The following is an 18,824-nucleotide window of genomic DNA, read 5'->3' on the forward strand; positions in this document are numbered from 1 at the left end:
TTGGCAGAGAAACGTGGAACCTCAGCAGAGCCCGTGGTTCTCATGGACAAGGGTTGAAGAACCCAGATCAAAGTGAATGTCATCATAAACTTGATGTATAGCACTCCATTCTTTAGCATCAACTATGATGAGTCTCTTCTCATCTGGAGAAGGCAGATGCCGTGCTTCTCTCTATCATCCATTCAATCGTGTTTTTAACACAAATCTTTAAAAAAAGGCATTTTTTTTGTACTCTGTAAATCTGGAGCAATCTTCTTTTCCACTCTTGACTGCAAGCTTGTGCACTGTGACTGTGTCAATTGATTGTCTTGTCATCAGTTTCAATAATATCTGCATAGCTTTGTCGTGAAAAAAAAGCCTTTTTATATGCTGTAGTGTATTAAAAATGATGATACAAGAAATGGATTAAAAGAAAGGTCTAGTGTGTAATGTTGTCAAAGTCTCCCATCATAGCACTATTTATAATAACCAGTAGTGCAAGGGAGATGTGTTTTGAGTCTTGGCATGAATTCAATTAAACCTTAATAACATGTAACTTCAGCCCAGATACCTATGTTGACCATGGTGAAGCTAATTTCTGAATTCTCTGTGAACTCAAAGCCTGTTCAGGCCAATTGAGTTTCGTTTTCTTCCCCTGTTGTGGTTCAAGTGTTCTGAAAAGCTGTTTTAGAGTTTACATTGATTTTGTACAAAAGCAGTCACTGAAAGTGTTTGCCTGTACTGAGGATGATTCCATGGGCAGGAGGTGGGATGGTTATCTGACTTTTATTTTATTTTTATTGAATCCTGAATATGTTGTAAATGCCAAAGGTGATGTAAAATAAGGTCAAGCCCGTGGCCCTTTAATGTAACTGGACAACTAAACATCACCTGTTGAATCATTCGGAGGTGCCGCGTTACCAACCTACCCCCTGGCAAAGATCCTATCTTTTTTTCTGGGTTCAACTCAGAAAATCTCTCAGTGGTGTACAGTCTGAGTACTAACCCATTTACAAAATAAAATAAGGTTTTGAAAACTCACGTGTGCTTGAAGGTCGAAGTCTATTGTGAATCCATTAGATGCAGTACATATTTGTCGGCGCTAGATGGCATAAAATTCAATACATATCCTGCTGGTCAGTGCTCTTTACTCGTAAAATCTCAATATCAATGGTCCAGCTGCTGTGAGACAGTAGAATTAGTAAGATTCATAGATAAACAAGGCTCGTATACAATGTCTGTATTTCTTGTGAATAATGAAAAAAGGTGAGATTACAACGTGGATTTTCATGAAAATAGTTCTTGCGAGGGCATACATTCGTTGAATATGGAGTTTGAGCGCGTTATATTTGGTACTGCTTGGCGAACGTGGCTGCACGCATGCTTGGCTTAAATGAGATTATTAAACAAAGACTCGTTACAGGAGTTTTGCTATTTTGGCACATCGGCAAAACCGTATAGGAATGTCATAGTCTTGGCTATCACATCAAATATGTCTGGTAATGATTTTAACATTATCCTGCAAGTAAATAAACTTAAGTTCTGCTCTTCTGCTGATGTCGTCCATAGATTTGACAAAGCATCCAAACAGAACAGGACTTACTAAAACCCCTCCCTCCTAAACCCAGGTCGTGCCGACAGCTGCCCTGTAGATGTCCCTGTTTGCAGCTCAGAGAGCGCCCTGGAACACAGGACAATCATTCAAAGCTCTGACGCCGCGCGGGTGATGATTTGCTTATTCGGAGCAGGAGGGCGTCCGGAGCGGGTACTGTGAACTGCCTTACCATGATGTTGCCTGAATGATAAAGAAATAGACGGAAGACACGGGGCAATTAAGGTAAGCAGTAGTAGCTTAAAGTTTTTACAAATGAATCGCAATGCTCTTTTACAATTGAATGATACGCGAATATATGGATCCCGCTATACGGTCTACAATGTTGTGTTTACAAATAACGATGTTGGCCATTGATTTGTGATTTATTGCGTAAAATGCTTTGATATGGCTATTTTTTACACACAACATGCCAGATAAGCACTGTAGTTTAATAAATCGCACACACTGAAGTTTTTGCGCACCCAGTAGTTTAATCAAGGACCTAAAAACTGGAAATTCAAAACGCGAGCCAAAAATATTCCGTTTACCTGTTGGTTGTTGTCATAAAATCAACGTTTTTTGCTTTTATCTTGTCACAACAAATTCAAATTGACTGAGAATTTGGGATTTATGATGGGAGCGCGTTCTGCACCTGATGCGCTCAGTGTTGAGGGATCAGTCTAATGTTGATCCATTGCCCACCATTCAAGGTATATAGACCATTAGTCTCAAGCCACTGGACTGTGAGTTTGCACTGTGGGATGTTTAACAAACGTATCGTGCAAAACTGAAGTTGTACATTCATCTACTTCATTTTGAATAGTGACCATTGGACATTGTCTGTCAGGAGCGGTCACCACCCTCAGACATGGGCCACAAACGATAGAGAATAATGCAATGCCTCATTAATCTTTTCACTATTCGTCACGTATTATACATTTAATCTAAAGTATTTATTTTAAATTTAAAACGGAAGTAAATTCTGAACCATTAGTGGTAGAGCTGTGCCCGCTTACGTTTTAACGCATCCCACCAGAAGACTAGACGCATCGGAGCGCGTAGACTGTAGCCAGCTGCATACTCCGAAATCAGGCGGTAACCTGTTGCCTGCACACATAATTTCCCCCCTGTGCAATTGATGTCATGATGGCTTTTATCTGATGACAAGTTGAAGACTTCATTGCCTAGCTTTGACATGGCAAATCGCAAGCAGACCGGGAAATAAGACAGTGGCATGTGCATCATGCCACTGTCTTATTGGGATGTAATGTGCATCCTGCTCTTTCGTTAGACGTTTTAAAACGTCCTTTTGGATTAATTTAAACAATATAAATCATATGTATATATAACATTTATATTGCTTGTAACAAATTGTATTATGATAATTACATTTCATAATCATTTTCAAACTTTAGGAATATGCTGTCAAGATATAATTAAAAAAATATATGTTGACTGTTAATGGCAATTGCATGAGCATCGTTGGTGTAAGCTAATTACAACTGATATTTGTATCTCCCTTCTGCTCCTCCACCTCTCCAGACTCACACACACACTGAAGGCAGGTGGGAGAGTCACACCTCATGCGTGGGCTCCAAGGTGGTCGGAGGCATAGAGGATACGTCTACCATGGGCATGCTCCAACTCCACAACCCCACCCACCCCAGTACACTCCTGCAGAGGGCCAATGAGATGCGTCTGACAGGCACACTCTGTGATGTCATCATCACCGTGGATGGCCAGGAGTTTCCGGCTCACCGCTCCATCCTAGCCTGCACCAGCAAGATGTTTGAGATCCTGTTCCACCGTAGCAGCCTGCGCTACGCTCTGGACTTCCTGTCGCCCAAGACCTTCCAGCAGATCTTAGAGTATGCATACACGGCCTCCCTGCAGGCCACCGTGGAAGACCTGGATGATCTGCTGTACGCTGCTGAGATCCTGGAGATAGAGTATCTGGAGGAACAGTGCCTGAAGGTGTTGGAGACCATCCAGTCAGAGGAGAACCAGGAAACGGGAGGCAGGAACCCGATCCCGGGCGAAGGTGACCACAGCAGGGCCAGACACTGGAGGAACATGCTGAACTCCAAGAAGCATTCCAAACAGGAGAAAGGCTGCAGCCCGTCGGAGCCGTACCTGACGCTTTACCACATGGCCGAGCCGGCCTCCCCCGGGTCAGACCCCCCGGGAGCAGGCTCCACACGGCAGGATGCAGAGGCCAGCCGGGAGGGCGGCGAGCTCTCCCAGCAGAAGAGCTTCGATCTGGGCCGCAGTCCCTCCTCTACCCTGACCAAGAGCATTAAGACCGAGGACATGCAGGTGGACGAGGCCAACAGCTACGGAAGCAGGTCCTCCAGAGACGGAGAAGGGGGCTTTGAGTCCGACCAGCCCAGAGTGCAGAGCCCCGGGACCCCCCTCAGAGGCAGCGTGATCACCAGCGCCCGAGAGCTCCACTCAGGTCAGGAGGAGGGAGTCTCGTCGGCTGGCAATGCCCTGGAGAGCCTCCCCGGCTTGGCCGAGAAACACCTGGCCTCGCTCTACTCCATGGCCCCCAATCACATAGGCGAGGGGATGGTGCCGGTGCCCGTCTCAATGGCCCCATCCCTGGCCATGTCCCTGGACATGAGGGCCTATGGCGGTCTGCTGCCCCAGGGCCTGCTCCACAGGGAGCTGCTCAGCCGGCTGGGCCAGTTTGCAGCAGGGATGAGGCGTGAGGGTCAGGCCGAGGCCCAGCGCTGTGGAGACTGTGGCCTGCAGCTGCACAGCAGGGAGGCCATGGAGCAGCACAGGTAAACCGTGATCCTCCCTGTTTTCTGTCACATCTCCTGCTGCTTTTGACACTGTTGTTGTTGTTGTGTTCTAGCGTTAGCATTGTACTGTACTGCAAGCCCATGTTAGGAAGCCAAGGCAACAGTTGCTAATTATCAGAGCTGTCTCCCATCAGTTTGGTGCTCGACTCCTCAATGTGGGAGATTGGATTTGAGGTTGGGGGCGAGAGTCCATGTTAACCAGCTGAGTCCAGGATTGTGGACGTTTTAATGAACTCCTCTTGATGAAAAGGGTGGATATTTTTTTGATTCATCAGAATTGTATTATCATAATAAAACATCTCAAAGCAATCAGGCTGGGCGCAGACCCAGCTAATATGTTCATTAGTTTGAGGAGACACCTGTGCTGACTCTCAACAGTCAGGCCTGAGGAGAGGTGTGAACAGGCTCTTTGGGAGCTCTTTATTTACACCAGACTTTTTTTAAATAAAGTGTTGACCAACGACCCTCTCACTGACCAATTTCTGTGCATTCCTTTGTCAGTGAGAGAGACTCTTCTCAAACAGGACCTTAGAGACAGCTCCACTCAGCCTGGTTAGGGATGTCTGTTCACGAAGCAGGGAAAGCTCTGGCACAGTGTACATTTAAACCATCCATTGGCCTGTTTCCATTCCTCTTTTCTTTTCAGCTTCAGTCTTTTGTCTTGAACTTTCTGTTGTCTTCAGCCATGAAGACCTCTGACCTCTGTGGGAGGCATTAGGCCCCATGCTTGCTTATCTCCAACACAAGTGACATCAAGTCCCATTGCTCAGTCACCCTATCCTCTCACCCTGTCTGCCCACTCATATACCGGAGCTGACATTTCAGACTCGAACCAATCCAGCGTTTCATACTGCCTGATGAGCCAGAGGGTCCAGCTGGAGATATGGAGCTGCTTCTTGCCCACTCATGGAGACTGGCAGACATCCAGCGTCCAGGCTTGGGAACGCTTCTTTGGTGGCTCAGACAGTCATAATGAGGTGGGACCCTGTGGGACACCGTGCCAATGATCATCCACCTGAGCTAGATTGACATTTTGAATGTCAGGAGAGGACTATCTCAGGGCACAGAGCTCAATGAAAACCGTACTTTTACCACACTGAGGTAATAATTAGGATTGATTGTCTTCAAGAATCTCCGGGGTCCACAGTAGGAGGATTACGTAAACAATATATACTATATAGCATTTTATATTGACTTTAACACACAAAATGATTGTGTGTAACGTAATTAAGCTGTCATGAATTCCGGTACAACTATTCAATTGGTCAAATGTATTTGCTGTGACTTTGGTCAGGCTCCTGAGTGGCCTACTGTTACAAGGAGGAATCTGAGGATAACAGTACAGATGCATTGCACGGTTGGCTGTCTGTGATATGATCCGATTGGTTTGGCTGCAGGCAGAGCAGCGAGTCATGTTTTCTCATGTAGCAGCTGAGGGAGGTAAATGTGAGTGTGTGTGTTCACGTGAGTGTTCATGTGAGTGTATGTAGGCGTGCACACATACCACTGCCTCTGTTTGTATGTTTGTGTTTGTCTCTTTCTGTGTGTGTCTGTGTATGTTTATGTCTGTCTGGATGGTGAGTGTGTGTATGTATGTGTGTGTGTGTGGGTATGTGTGTATGTATGTGTGTGTGTTTATGTCTGTCTGGATGGTGAGTGTGTGTATGTATGTGTGTGTGTGTGTGGGTATGTGTGTATGTATGTATGTGTGTGTGTGTGCGTTTATGTCTGTCTGGATGGTGAGTGTGTCACTGAGTGTTTGAGCATCCCCAGACTGTGTGTGCTCATTGGTTGGAGGCAAGTGCATGCATTGGTTGAATTTAGCCAGATATCCTTTTGTCTGTGTTCTTTTAGCATTCATGCAGTGTTATTCAGGCTCTAAGGGCCTCTTACTTTAATGAAACTGTGTTTTGAGAGCCTGGAATGGAATCATGCTGTTCCGTACGGGGACAGAAATAGAGAGTAGACAGAGATACTTTGGGCCATACCACTTGATCTGCACCCCTCCATCTTTGTGGTCAGTTGTCTTCACCCATCGTCTCTGTCAGTTGTCTGCCCTAAACCTGATCCTCTTCCTCTCCCACAGGTTGCTGCACAGCGGAGACAGCGGCCATGCCTGTGAATACTGTGGGAAATGCTTCATGGACAGTGTGCGGCTCCGGATGCACATGCTGTCCCACACAGGTAATCACTGGAAACCATGAATCCCCATGACACACAACCATTAAACGGTTCATATTTGATGCAAGTTACTGGTTTAGATTAGAAAAGACATTGAGGCCCAGGTGCTGAACGGGTCCACAGGAAAGATGGTTCTGTATCCTGTCTGTGGGGTATGTGTGGTTCCTGTGCCTGTCTCCTGTATCTGAGTCTGTTTCACATCCTTAGAGAGAGAGAGAGGTATATTTATATTATATTTATATTTAGTCATTTAGCAGACGCTCTTATCCAGAGCGACTTACAGTAAGTACAGGGACATTCCCCCCGAAACAAGTAGGGTGAAGTGCCTTGCCCAAGGACACAACCTCATTTGGCACGGCCGGGAATCGAACTGGCAACCTTCAGATTACTAGCCCGATTCCCTAACCGCTCAGCCACCTGACTCCTACCTGAGGTAGACAGACGGAGATGTCTCCTCCTCCTCTCTCTCTCTCTCTCTCTCTCTCTCTCTCTCTCTCTCTCTCTCTCTCTCTCTCTCTCTCTCTCTCTCTCTCTCTCCCTCTCCCCCTCTCACTCTCTCTCTCTGTCTGTCTCTTTCTCCTGCTCTCTGTTTCTCTCTGGGTAGAATCTTTCTGTGTTTTTTTGGAGAGCCTGGCAGCTCGCCAGCTCTGCCCCTTCTGAGTGATGACATCATCAGCTGCCGGCAGGCCTGGGTGTTCTGCCAGTGTTCCGAAGCGTGTGTGATGGCTCGCTCGCAGATGTGTGTCCAGGAACACACTGTACCCAAACGCAGACTTAATCAGACCTGACTGCTCTCCCAGCCACTTTATCCAAAATAGAGCAGGAGGAGGAGGAGGGGGTGGGGGAGGGGGGCATGGTACATATGAAACTAAAACACAAACAGAAATCCCAGTTGGAATATGAGGATGGACTAAACTGGGCTCCCTTTGCTCTCATCTTCTCCCTCTCTCTCTGTCTCTCTCTATTTCCCTCTCTCTGTCTCTCTCTCTCTCTGTCTCTCCCTCTCTCCCTGTCCCCCTCTCACCTCCTCTCCCTTTCTTTTTCGGTGTTTCCCCCTCTTCCTCTGTCCCTCTCTCTTTCTTGTCTACTCCTCTTCTCCCTTCTCTCTGCCTCCCTCTCTGCCTCCCTCTCTCTGCCTCCCTCTCTGCCTCCCTCTCTCTGCCTCCCTCTCTCTGCCTCCCTCTCTCCGTCTCTGCTGAGTCTTCAGGCATGACACTGCAGACAGAAGAGAGATGTCTTGTCAGTCAACATGATCCTTACAAACAAAGTAGCAGCTCTCCTGTTATCTGTTGTGTGTGACATCTCCTTGGTGTCCCTGTGCTTGTCTCTTAGCCATACTGTTGCTCTAAGCAACAAAACCCTCCAGGCTTTAATGCAACGTGTTTTCCGAGGGCACCTTTGCTCTAATTTGAATACACAACAAAAGAATGTCGCCCCTCCACATGCAACATGAAGAATTTTGGTTCTTTGTCGTGGTGTGTTGCACTATATAGCAGCCTTAGATCCTGCTGGTTGCTAAGGAGCGAGTGCTCTAGTGCTCTAATGGGCTGATTTGGTATTCAGCTCAATGCTGGCTCTTATTTTGGTATGCCAGACAAAGTGTTTTGATGGAGGACGATTGCAGCCGCGTCTGAGACAGTTTGATGGTTTATGGATGAGAGCACACTCCGTGCCTTTGACTGCACAAGACAATGCACTATGTTCTCTTCCCCTCTAATCAAACAATCCTCACAAAACACCACACATACACACAGACACACACACACACTGGAAAATATCATACAACATTGTAATCTTTTACCTCCAACATGCGACTTTCAGTCAAGTTTTTCAAAGAGCGCAACGCTAGTGTAGACAACACAGTAACACCGGTTTGACATCTCTGTGGAGATGGGAATTCGAAAACAGAAATCTGTTGGAGGAGTCCCTGAAGGAACTGAGTACGGGGCACTTTGGTTCCACGTCTGTATGGGGAGGTGGGAAGGGTTGAAAGAGGACTACATTTAGGCTGTAGTGCGCAGACTTCCCAAAGCTTGTGGGCGTTTTAATGAGTCATTTTAACTTCATTTAAAGCCAGCTGAGCAGAAAATAGATCAGTGAATGAGCCCTGGGCCAGTATGGATCTGCAACCGATTTACATCTCTGTGAGAGCCAACCCACATTCAAACAGCTGTGGGTGTGTGTTAGAACGTGTGTGTGTGTGTGTGCGCGCGCGCGTGTGTGAATGTGTGTGCGCGCGCGCGTGTACGTATGTGTGTCGGTGTGCGTACGTGCGTGACTGTGTGCATGATGGTATCGGTGGGCACCCCATCGCGCAAACATACATGCACATGTTTTAGTGAGGGCTAGTGTGTGTGTGTGTGTGTGTGTGTGTAAGTAGGCCCACACACACACTTCCACACCCCACCCCCGAGCGGCAGCCCCAGTTGGAAGCAGCCTCTGGAAGGAGTAAATCTCCTCTCCCCATCCTGAGTGTTGTCAGCACCCTTGTGCGAGCGGAGGGCTCCATCAGTGGAGACAAGGGCATTCCAGAGGTGAGCCCAGCGGAGTGGTGCGCACGGCGTTCACGGGAGCAGCGTGGGGAGTGTTGACTGTAGAGTGTTTTCAGATAAAGGGATGCGCCGCAGGCGGGGAGCGTCTGCTGTGGAGAGAACAGCCAGTCCTTCTGTGGCCTCTCCGGCAGACAGTCTGCTCAGTGTTCGCAGGCTGATAGCAGGGCACGGTAAATAAAACTCTTCAGCTCGCCTCCTCACCAGGGAAAGAGAAGAGGCCATGGCATGTTTGTCTGGCGCCTTTGTTTGGCCCGACTTGTGTTTTTCCGGTGGGTTCTGTTTTTTTGGACTGTCTGTGCCTCCTTACGTAACAGTGAGAAGGCAAAGTGTTTGCAGACGAGCAAGAGTCCACGGGGATCTTTAAATAGAGCAGTTTTTTTTCCCGTCCGCCAATGAAGTTAATGTAGATTGATTGTGAAAAGGGAAGCTTTGATGGTCTTAGTCCTGGATTTTGGTGCTGGAGCCGCACACGCCTTCCTTTAATGCCAGCTGCGGCATTTATTATCTGAAGCTCAAGACCTCTGTACACATGTTGTTTATAGGGGATATCACAATCTGCTTCCAACTCAGCACTGATAAGCATAATATTGGACAAACATTATCTGCTGGTATCTAACGATCAGCTGAGCGCTTAGAAAACAGCAGTTCGTCTATCATTTTGGACAGTTTTTTTCCATAGCTTAATCCCTAATCAGGCACAGAGTTCAGCTCAACAAACTGTCTGCCCACATGCCCAGTTTTTGTTTATGACAGTAACACATGACTGTTTCTCTTGCAGCTGGAGCAGAGGCTCTTGTCTGCGATCAGTGCGGAGCCACGTTCTCTGCCGAGGACGCTCTGGAGGCCCACAGACAGACACACACAGGTACTGTCGAAGCTCAACTGCACATGCACACACACACACATTTACATTTAGTCATTTAGCAGACGCTCTTATCCAGAGCGACTTACAGTAAGTACAGGGACATTCCCCCGAGGCAAGTAGGGTGAAGTGCCTTGCCCAAGGACACAACGTCAGTTGGCATGACCGGGAATCGAACTGGCAACCTTCGGATTACTAGCCCGATTCCCTCACCGCTCAGCCACCTGACTCCCACACACATACCAGCATATACACGCACACAAACGCTGAATTAAAACATTTGTGCGGAAACCTCCTTGTCATGCTGGCTAGGTTAAACTGCCCCTGTCATGCAACTCCATCATTTATCAGGGCTGAGGGGAGGGGCCTTCTCATGTTTCCTACACTAATATCTCCTGGCATCCAGCGTGAGCGCATGCCAGCGTTGCCACAGCCATGGTAAACCTGACACACTGGGCCAAGCTCAACCCCCTCTTTCCCGGTACATTACGCCGTCATAGATATGCCATGCTCCCCGTCTGTGTGCGTGTTAGTGGTGCAAAGGTCATTTACTCCTGCCCCCCCCCCCCCCCCCCCCCCCCCCCCCGGCGCAGATGTCAACAACCAAGAGGAACCTGCTTTGTTTGGGAGCGGTTTCACAGCGAGAAATTGTGAAATTCCTATTCTCCGTAGCTTCAGAAGAGAGACTATACACACCCTCAAAACAAGGCTGAAACCAACCCACCTGGATAATCTGCCTGCCAACTGAGGATGTTTTATTGAGGCTGGTCAGATCAAGCTGAAATCAAAGCTGCCTGTAAATGTCATCCAAGCCAGGATTCAGCCTCGACACCACAAGCTGCAGCTGAGTCCAGTCATCACAGTTCAATATTTAAAAGTTTTTCCAGATCAGTTCAACAAAACGTCTATTTACCTTACACCACATACGCCCTGTGTCTGAATCCACACCTTTTCTGCTACTGTTAGAGAAATCTGATAAGCTTCAGGAGCGTTGGCATGTAACTGTAACTGCAGGCACACACAGTATGAATCATTAACGTGCGTGGACATGGAGGGGTGTTAACGATGCCCAGAAGTTTCTACCTGTTCTCCTTGAGTTGTAAACATCTACAGCTCCGTTTCAGTTTGGCAGCATATCAAGTCCAGGGTACAGGAGGGCATCGCTCCCTTATTTTGTCATGATCTCAGCTAGGCCTGATGTGACGCGTGACCCTGTTGCTGTCACTATTCAGCCAGGGCCAGCCGAGGACACTACCACAGCAGCATGAGTTATATTTGAGGTCATTGTCTGCTCGGTCAACAGAAAGTACGATTCACATGTTTCTGGTCAAACGTCTGTACAAAGAGTAACTTCTGCTGTCACCGGGTTACGTGTGTTTGATAGTGACAGCATGGCTTAGGTTTTCGCAGTGAGGTCTGGTGTACCAGGGAGATAAATGTGCTTCCTTCTGACAGGGGAGTCCATGCCAGGCCCAAGCAGCTGCAGCTCAGTGGTCAGCCTGCCTAACAGGGGAAATAACCCTACTTGAGAAAGACCTGTCTGTCTGTACAGCTAACTGGCGGAATAGCTAGCTAGTTTTACAGTCCCTGTGTGTTTAGCTCTGTGGATATATCAAAGGTGAATGACCGGGGGTTGGCAGGGGTTTAAGATCAAACACTGATGGTGAAGGGGTGGGGGAGGGGGGTGGGAGGGAGGGGGTTAGAGAGAAGGGGTTATGGGGCTTGTGTGTGTTTGGGGATGGGTGAGAGGCTTAGCAGAGGGGAGTTGCTGAGAGCACAGGGAATGGTTGGTGGCACTGGATGCCAGCATAGCAGAGGGAAATGAAAACAACATCATGTGGCTCTGTTTACTCCCCGCCACCGCCCTGTCATAGTCTCCGCTCTGACCTACTTGTGAGCGCCGAAAATATAAGAATGGAGCCGTCTCAGGATCTCTCGGCTAACAAAGAGCCTGTTTCACCAAGCCCTGTCGGAGCTTTGGGATACTGTTATCTGGTTGAAGCCATTTTGGGAAAGCCCAGGATTGGAAGCAGATCTCCATCGCAGACTGGATATGCTAGAGAACCTTCTGGCTCATAGTTCAGCCATCTTGCCCACAGGAGAAAGGCCCTGAGAGAGGCGGTCTCTGTGTGCTAACACGCAGCTGCAAATTTCACTCACAGAACCCTTTTCCTCCACTCCAAAACCTTAATAAATACTAAGCTTTTATTAAACTCTGTGACATTTGGCTCTTTGAAAGCTCCCTTTGTCTACATTGTCTATTTTCAGGTACAGAACCCATTGGAAATGAAACCCTCTATTTTACAGAGCGTTGACAATGGCATGGTCATTACAGCACAGTACTGTAGCCCACTGTCCCCCAGTACGACTGTTAAAACCCCATAATCATTCCAGAGCCTTAATTGAATGTCTCTGTGATGCGGGCCCTCCCTGTCTATTGTACTGCTGGCCCCTAGTGGTTGACTGCACAGCCTGCTCTCCTCTCATGGGCCCCCAAACAGTCTGACATTCAATATAGGGGAGGCAAAAATATGCAGAAATGCGTCGCAATTAAGGGATACCTGATCTGGAACAGCATGCAACCTCGATAAACCGGTTCACGGAATAGTGGTTAAACACTAGCAACGTATCTTCTTGTTGCATTAATTATTGAGCGGGCTGTTCCTCACTCCGGTAGATTAGTGTTCTTGTGATCAGAGCCTGGGGTCACCTCAGGTACTGTATGAGGCTGTGGTGGCGCGGTTGCCGGGGCTGTGGTGGCGCGGTTGCCAAGGCTGTGCCCGTGACCACGTCTGCAGAGAGCAGACTCCCTGACACACTGTGCTGAGTCCTGCACGGTCACACAGAGTCTGGAGCAGGGGGCATAATGTACATGACTGTTTATGTCTAACTAGGTCATGTGAGATCGCTGGCATTCTGTACAGAGCTGGCCATGAGGCAGAGCTTTGATCCCAGTGCCTGAGCCGAAGTCTGGGATGGAGCTAAGTGGCTTGTGTGTCACTGCGTTCTGGAATACGTCACAAGCCTTGCGACGAACACTTTCAAGAGTGTTTGTGGCACTCCGGGGTCATTAGGACCCTTTTTTGTGCCTTTGGCTTAATAACTTAGGATTTCCTTGACACACAAACCTAGTGGCCCAAGCTAAGGGCAACTCACTTGATTAGATTGAAAGTCTTTTTAAGCGCACCTATCCCCCCGCCTTCTGTAAGACGGCTGTGAAAGAACTATCTTCAGTGGTTGGTTTGTACGATTGTGTTGAGTTCTACAGTTTTGTAGGGAGACATATTCAAACACATGTTACTAATTCAGTCTGTTAAACTGGATTTCTTTTTTAACCCTAAACCCAAGACTGAGGACTTTGCAGAGATCTGAATTAAATAACTGAATGTGATTCCTTGTTCAATTTGCAGTTAGTTTACTCTGAGATTCTCAGGGTGGGAAAACCATTGTGTGTGTTTTGAAAAGGAACAGGCTTCGCTTATTTGTGAATGAAGGGATTAAGCCCAAACACTTCACCCTGAGCTGGGCCAGGATCTAATCTGGTTGCCTAGAGACATGGTTTTGTCTGTTAAGCAGCGTGAGAGGTCCCGTCCTCACGTTAGGGTGTGAGGGTCTGAGGACAGACCCCAACACACCGCCACGCTCTCTGGTCCGACCGGAGAAAACACGGAAGCTACAACCATGTCCGCCACCATCCTGAACTACCTCAGGCTTCTTTATCACCCCAAGACGTGCTGAAACGACACATATGCTACAGTCCAACTGGTCTATTGAAACCCAGCGTGGGGAAGTTTTGCCGATGTGTACACTGAGCACATTGTCTGTGTGTCCTGAGAGCCACTCCTCCTGGTTCCCACCCTTAGCTTTGTCCAAAGAGTGGAGTGCAATGCCCAGTCAGCCAACCAGACTCTGAGGAACACCCCTGATTACATGGTATTTACCCTATTGAGGGCATGAGGTCAAGAGGTCATTCTTTGCCTTAAGACCAAATCCAATCCCCATTGTCCATTTAAGGGTGAGAAAGCAGGGGGCAGTGACATCCCAACCGGAGGTCCTGCTCTCTCACTGAAAGGGTTCTCTACAGGAGTAAAGCCCTACTGGAAAAAGCTGCAACAGCAAATGCTGTTTTTGTTCCCCTAAAGTTATGAGTGCTCGCTGGTGCAGACAGTGGGTAACTTAACAAAATGCCACAGAGGCTGCTCTTTGACCTCTGAAGCTTAGTGTTTAGAATCGTGTTGAATAATAGGTATAGGTGCCTGCTGTGCAGGCCTTTGTATCAGTTGTTATGGCAAACTACTGTCACAGTTCTTGTCACCAGATACCTCATCTGCCTAAAACTGCAATAGAAGTTAACGGTGTCGAAATCTGTGTTGGATATTTTAATGTCTGATTATTGGTAATAGACAGTGCTGTGCTTTGAAAACCAGACCATTCTAAAGTAGCTATATTCCAAGAAGGTAATGACTGTGAAGGGATTGTGAGCTGAGTAGTAATTTGAGCTCTTATTCTCCAGCAGCTTAGAGGGTGCAGTGTAAAGAAAGCACTCCCCCTGCTGGTGGTAGTGAGCACTGACACCTGCAGAGAGCAGGGCCACTCCATACAGAGCAGAGAATGAATTCTGTGCGCCTCAAACATCTTTAGCGTTTTAAGAGAAATTATTATTCAGACGGGGGGCTGGGGAGCTTCGCCAAAGGGCTGGTCTAGCTGTGACTCCGAAAATCCCCAGCCATCTCAGACAAGGAGACAGTGGGCGGCTCTCCTGCTTGGTCAGTGGACACGGTGTGGTGTTGTCAAGGGAAGAGGGACCTTTTATCTCCTGGTGAAACATTGTGCTCCGTGGGTGAGAAGGGGCTCTGGTCATTAGTCCAAAGCACAAAGCCTAGGAGTGTAGGAGTAGCAGGAGAAGCCTGTGACTAATGGCCAGGTCAATGAGGGTCTGAGTCACATTGTGTGTCCTTTGTGTGGCCTGACCACTGGAAGAAATCTACTGAACAGGTGCAATGCATTCCAGGAGACTATTTCTCTCAGCAGCATTGTTCCAAGAGGAGAATGTCCCTCATCCTCGCTTTTGTTAATGAGCAGAAATTCTCTGTTGTATTAGTGCTGTTTGACAGAACTCCACTAATACAGGAGCAAGCTGTGTAGATTCAAAGTAGAATCAAAGAGATAGGGAGTAATCAGATATCTCGCTCCAAGTGGATTTCCCGGTGCTGCTTATTTCTCTCATAATAACTCAGACAAACCCTCGTTGATTTTGACGTGTGAATCGGACAACAACAAACCGCCGAGATATTGTATGGTTTGTATTCCTGAGTGAAATTGTGAATTAAATAATTTACTCTGAATACCTTCGTCTGTTAACTTGATTGAACCTGCAACACTGCCTGACACTCTCCCTTCTTAGTATGAGCTTGCTGTATCCCTTTCCCAGCACTAATTCCAATTTAATTGCCAGTTGCCTCAAGGCTCTTCAATAACAGTAACAAATGATTTGATTTAGTGGACCTCATCAGACTGCATTTTAAATGCGACACAGCCACCCCACTTGAATCCCAATGAGGCTGTGGCACAGCTCGGTGTTTACTAATGATGCTCCACTGGAGATGTCTGATTGAATCCGAGTTGGGATCTGCGGGACCTGCTAGCGTTGTAAATGACGCAGAACCTGAGCTGCCAGAGAAAAAAGCAGATGATAACGACTTGCGTTAGAGCACTGCTCGACAGGACACACGCACGTCATTGTCTCTGGAGTTGATGACCTGACAACAGATGCATTCTAATGAGGCTTTAATTAAGGATTCCGAGATGTGGTCTTAATAACAGGTACCTTGTGTGTTTGTACCAAATACGGTCTCTACTACCCTGACTGTTGAGTAAAACTAGCCTGTGTCTTCCTATCTGTATTCCTCTCCACACCCGCTGCAACAGGAAAGCAGCCCTAAAGTGATGCCAGGTCACACGCGGGATTAAAAGGATTGTGTTTTTTCCTGCAGTCCTGCCTTTAATGGCTTGATACCGCTACTTAACATTCTGCACGTAGCACATAGTGTAGGCATCATTTAGGGTGGAGCTGCTATCTAGGGCTCTGGTTGCACAGAGAAAGAGGACTTCACAGGCTGGGGCTGACTCTTGATGGGGAATGAGGGGAATAATTACACTTCTAACAGCCTGGAGAGAAGACATTGATTACTGGGTTTGACAGGTCCACTCTTCTCTGTTCTGTGTTCTGCTTTCTGTCAAATAATCTGCAAGACTTGAGTTGAGAAATTCCTACACAAAACACAGTTAGCGGGAATCCAAGAGTCAATACGACAATGACTCCTACTACCCATGATATTTTCTGAAGTCAAACTGAAAGTGCCTCAGGGCTTCCGGGAGAGTTGGTGGAGGTAGAAGTACTTGCTCTTTGAAGGAAGCTTTCTCCTCAGAGGACTCACAGAAAGTTGAAGTGACCCAGTTTCCCCCACTTAGGGCCCTGGCTGTCTGTATATGGGACTGAAATAACTGTGTTCCTGCCTCTCTGTCTGTGTGTTGTTCTGTCTCCAGGGACAGACATGGCGGTGTTCTGTCTGCTGTGTGCAAAGCGGTTCCCGGCCCAGAAGGCCTTGCAGCAGCATATGGAGGTCCATGCAGGCATGCACAGCTACATCTGCAGCCACTGTGACAGGCCCTTCCCCAGCCACACCACGCTGAAACGCCACCTGCGTTCACACACAGGTACTGTTAGGACTAATTCATCTTCAGTATCATTGCCCATTGTCATTGTTATCGTCCACATCATCACATGTAGCATCATTGTTATTTCTATTCTCATCGTAATTAACTTCCTTGCCCTTGTACTCACACAATCAACACCCCTATTAACTAACTAATCCGAACAATTTATTTCTGTGTGTTAAAACATTCACTTGTCAGATAAAATATACCTAATTATAAAATGTTCATTCTCTCACGCTCAAATTTGGTTTCTCTCTGACTGACTCTCTTTACTGATGCCAGCAGTGAAGTTATGGCCAGTGTATATTTTAAGCAATTTTATCCTGTTTATATTTTGGGGTTTTCAGACAGCCTTTAGGCGTCAGCGATTCATGCCTGTCACTTTGACTGTGGTTCACTCCACATAACGGTGAAAGGAAATAAATATCGAAGGGGAAAGCAAATGGAAATGACTTGTCTGTCTGTCTGTCCCACTGAGGACAAGCCAGCTAGTGCCCAAGGAGGGAAACAAAATATTTACTGAGAAGATGTCCTCTTTCTCCATTACCTTAAAATAACACCCTCGCCTGTCAGGACTGGTTGATGTCTAGACAGCAGAAATGCATAATTGATATGAAGAGACAGTGTAGAGAGTTTGGCCATCACTGCATGTCTTGTTTATATCGCAGCCTGCTTGGAAGTAACATTTTGTAAATGTCATCTGTTCTGTGTTGGGGGGGTGGGGGGGGGGGGGGTGGAGGGGGGGGGGGGGGGTTTGGCATAATGAGAAGAGCAGTGTATCCACTGACTTGGCTGTTGCTGTGGACACTGAGATAATGAGACACATAGGTCATTGAAGATGAGTCAAAGCCTCAGCCGGAGAACGAGCAGGAAATAGATTTACTACTGTATGGAGAGCACCACGTCTGGGGCAGCTTTATTAGCTATAAGCAGCCAGCCCTGGGGAGGCACTCGTGTCGTAGCATTAGTAATGTATGAAAGCTCATTATTCTTCGCCTGCCCGCTACCCTTGGTGGCCTTGAGTCTGTTTGACTTGTGTAACTCTATCTATATTTGTACCTAGCTTTTATACCAAGTCACAACAGCAACTTTAATAAGAATTCATCATGATAATGGGTGGTTTACACCTCCACTTCAGTCCCTGTGGCCACAGACTACCCACTGTGCTGACTGGAATTAGAGAGTCTATTCAGTGTCCAGTTACAGACGCTGTAATGCATGTTTCAACTTGCTAATTAAACTAACAATGTTGTGTGTGTGTGTGTCCTTTGTGTTAGATACTGCTGTGATGACTGTGCCGTATCTGTTTCATTAGGTGACCACCCGTTCGAGTGCGAGTTCTGTGGGAGCTGTTTCCGCGACGACGGCACGCTGAGGGGCCACAAGCGAATCCACACCGGGGAGAAGCCGTACGAGTGTAACGGCTGTGGAAAGAGGTTCAGCCTCAAACACCAGCTGGAGACACACTACCGAGTACACACTGGTGAGAACACACATGCCTCCACACAACTCAGTCAGAGTTGTGTGGGAGTCAGGTGGCTGAGCGGTGAGGGAGTCGGGCTAGTAATCAGAAGGTTGCCAGTTCGATTCCCAGCCGTGCCAAATGACGTTGTGTCCTTGGGCAAGGCACTTCACCCTACTTGCCTCAGGGGAATGTCCCTGTACTTACTGTAAGTCGCTCTGGATAAGAGCGTCTGCTAAATGACTAAATGTAAATGTAACTCACACCTACACGAACACACACAAACACGGTTTATTTTGGGTCGCCTCTTGTACTGAATGAACGTATCGTGTGAGCGTCGCCTTGTCTACTGTGGGTTTCAGGTGAAAAGCCGTTTGAGTGTAAGCTGTGTCACCAGCGATCACGTGACTACTCTGCCATGATCAAGCACCTGCGAACGCACAACGGAGCCTCCCCATACCAGTGCACCATATGCCAGGACTTCTGCCCCAGCCTGGCCGCCATGCAGAAGCACATCAAGGGCCACAGGCCTGAGGAGGTACCTTCAGACTGGCGCATCGAGAAGACTTATCTATACGTCTGCTACGTCTGAGCGGGACTTGGACAACTTTATACACACACACACACACATACACACGGAAATGTGTACACTCTTTGTCGCACACACACA

At 47.6% G+C, this 18,824-nt stretch overlaps 1 protein-coding gene across 1 annotated transcript; it reads left to right on the forward strand.

Moving 5' to 3' along the window:
• Positions 1-1,699: 1,699 nt before the first annotated feature.
• On the forward strand, positions 1,700-18,824 carry zbtb16b (zinc finger and BTB domain containing 16b). Its single transcript, XM_067246934.1, has 7 exons — positions 1,700-1,816; positions 3,116-4,359; positions 6,467-6,564; positions 9,892-9,978; positions 16,522-16,692; positions 18,008-18,175; positions 18,517-18,824. Exons 2-7 carry the CDS (start codon positions 3,203-3,205, stop codon positions 18,744-18,746), a joined length of 1,911 nt encoding a protein of 636 aa, XP_067103035.1. The 5' UTR covers positions 1,700-1,816; positions 3,116-3,202; the 3' UTR covers positions 18,747-18,824.

This window comes from Osmerus mordax, chromosome 11, assembly GCF_038355195.1.
Source record: "Osmerus mordax isolate fOsmMor3 chromosome 11, fOsmMor3.pri, whole genome shotgun sequence".
Lineage (NCBI taxonomy): Eukaryota > Metazoa > Chordata > Actinopteri > Osmeriformes > Osmeridae > Osmerus > Osmerus mordax.

Coding starts and splice junctions, on each gene's coding strand:
- zbtb16b (XM_067246934.1), top strand. CDS start 3,203: ATGGGCATGCTCCAACTCCACAACCCCACCCACCCCAGTACACTCCTG. Junction 4,360..6,466: donor GAGGCCATGGAGCAGCACAG/GTAAACCGTGAT, acceptor CCTCTCCCACAG/GTTGCTGCACAGCGGAGACA. Junction 6,565..9,891: donor GCACATGCTGTCCCACACAG/GTAATCACTGGA, acceptor TTTCTCTTGCAG/CTGGAGCAGAGGCTCTTGTC.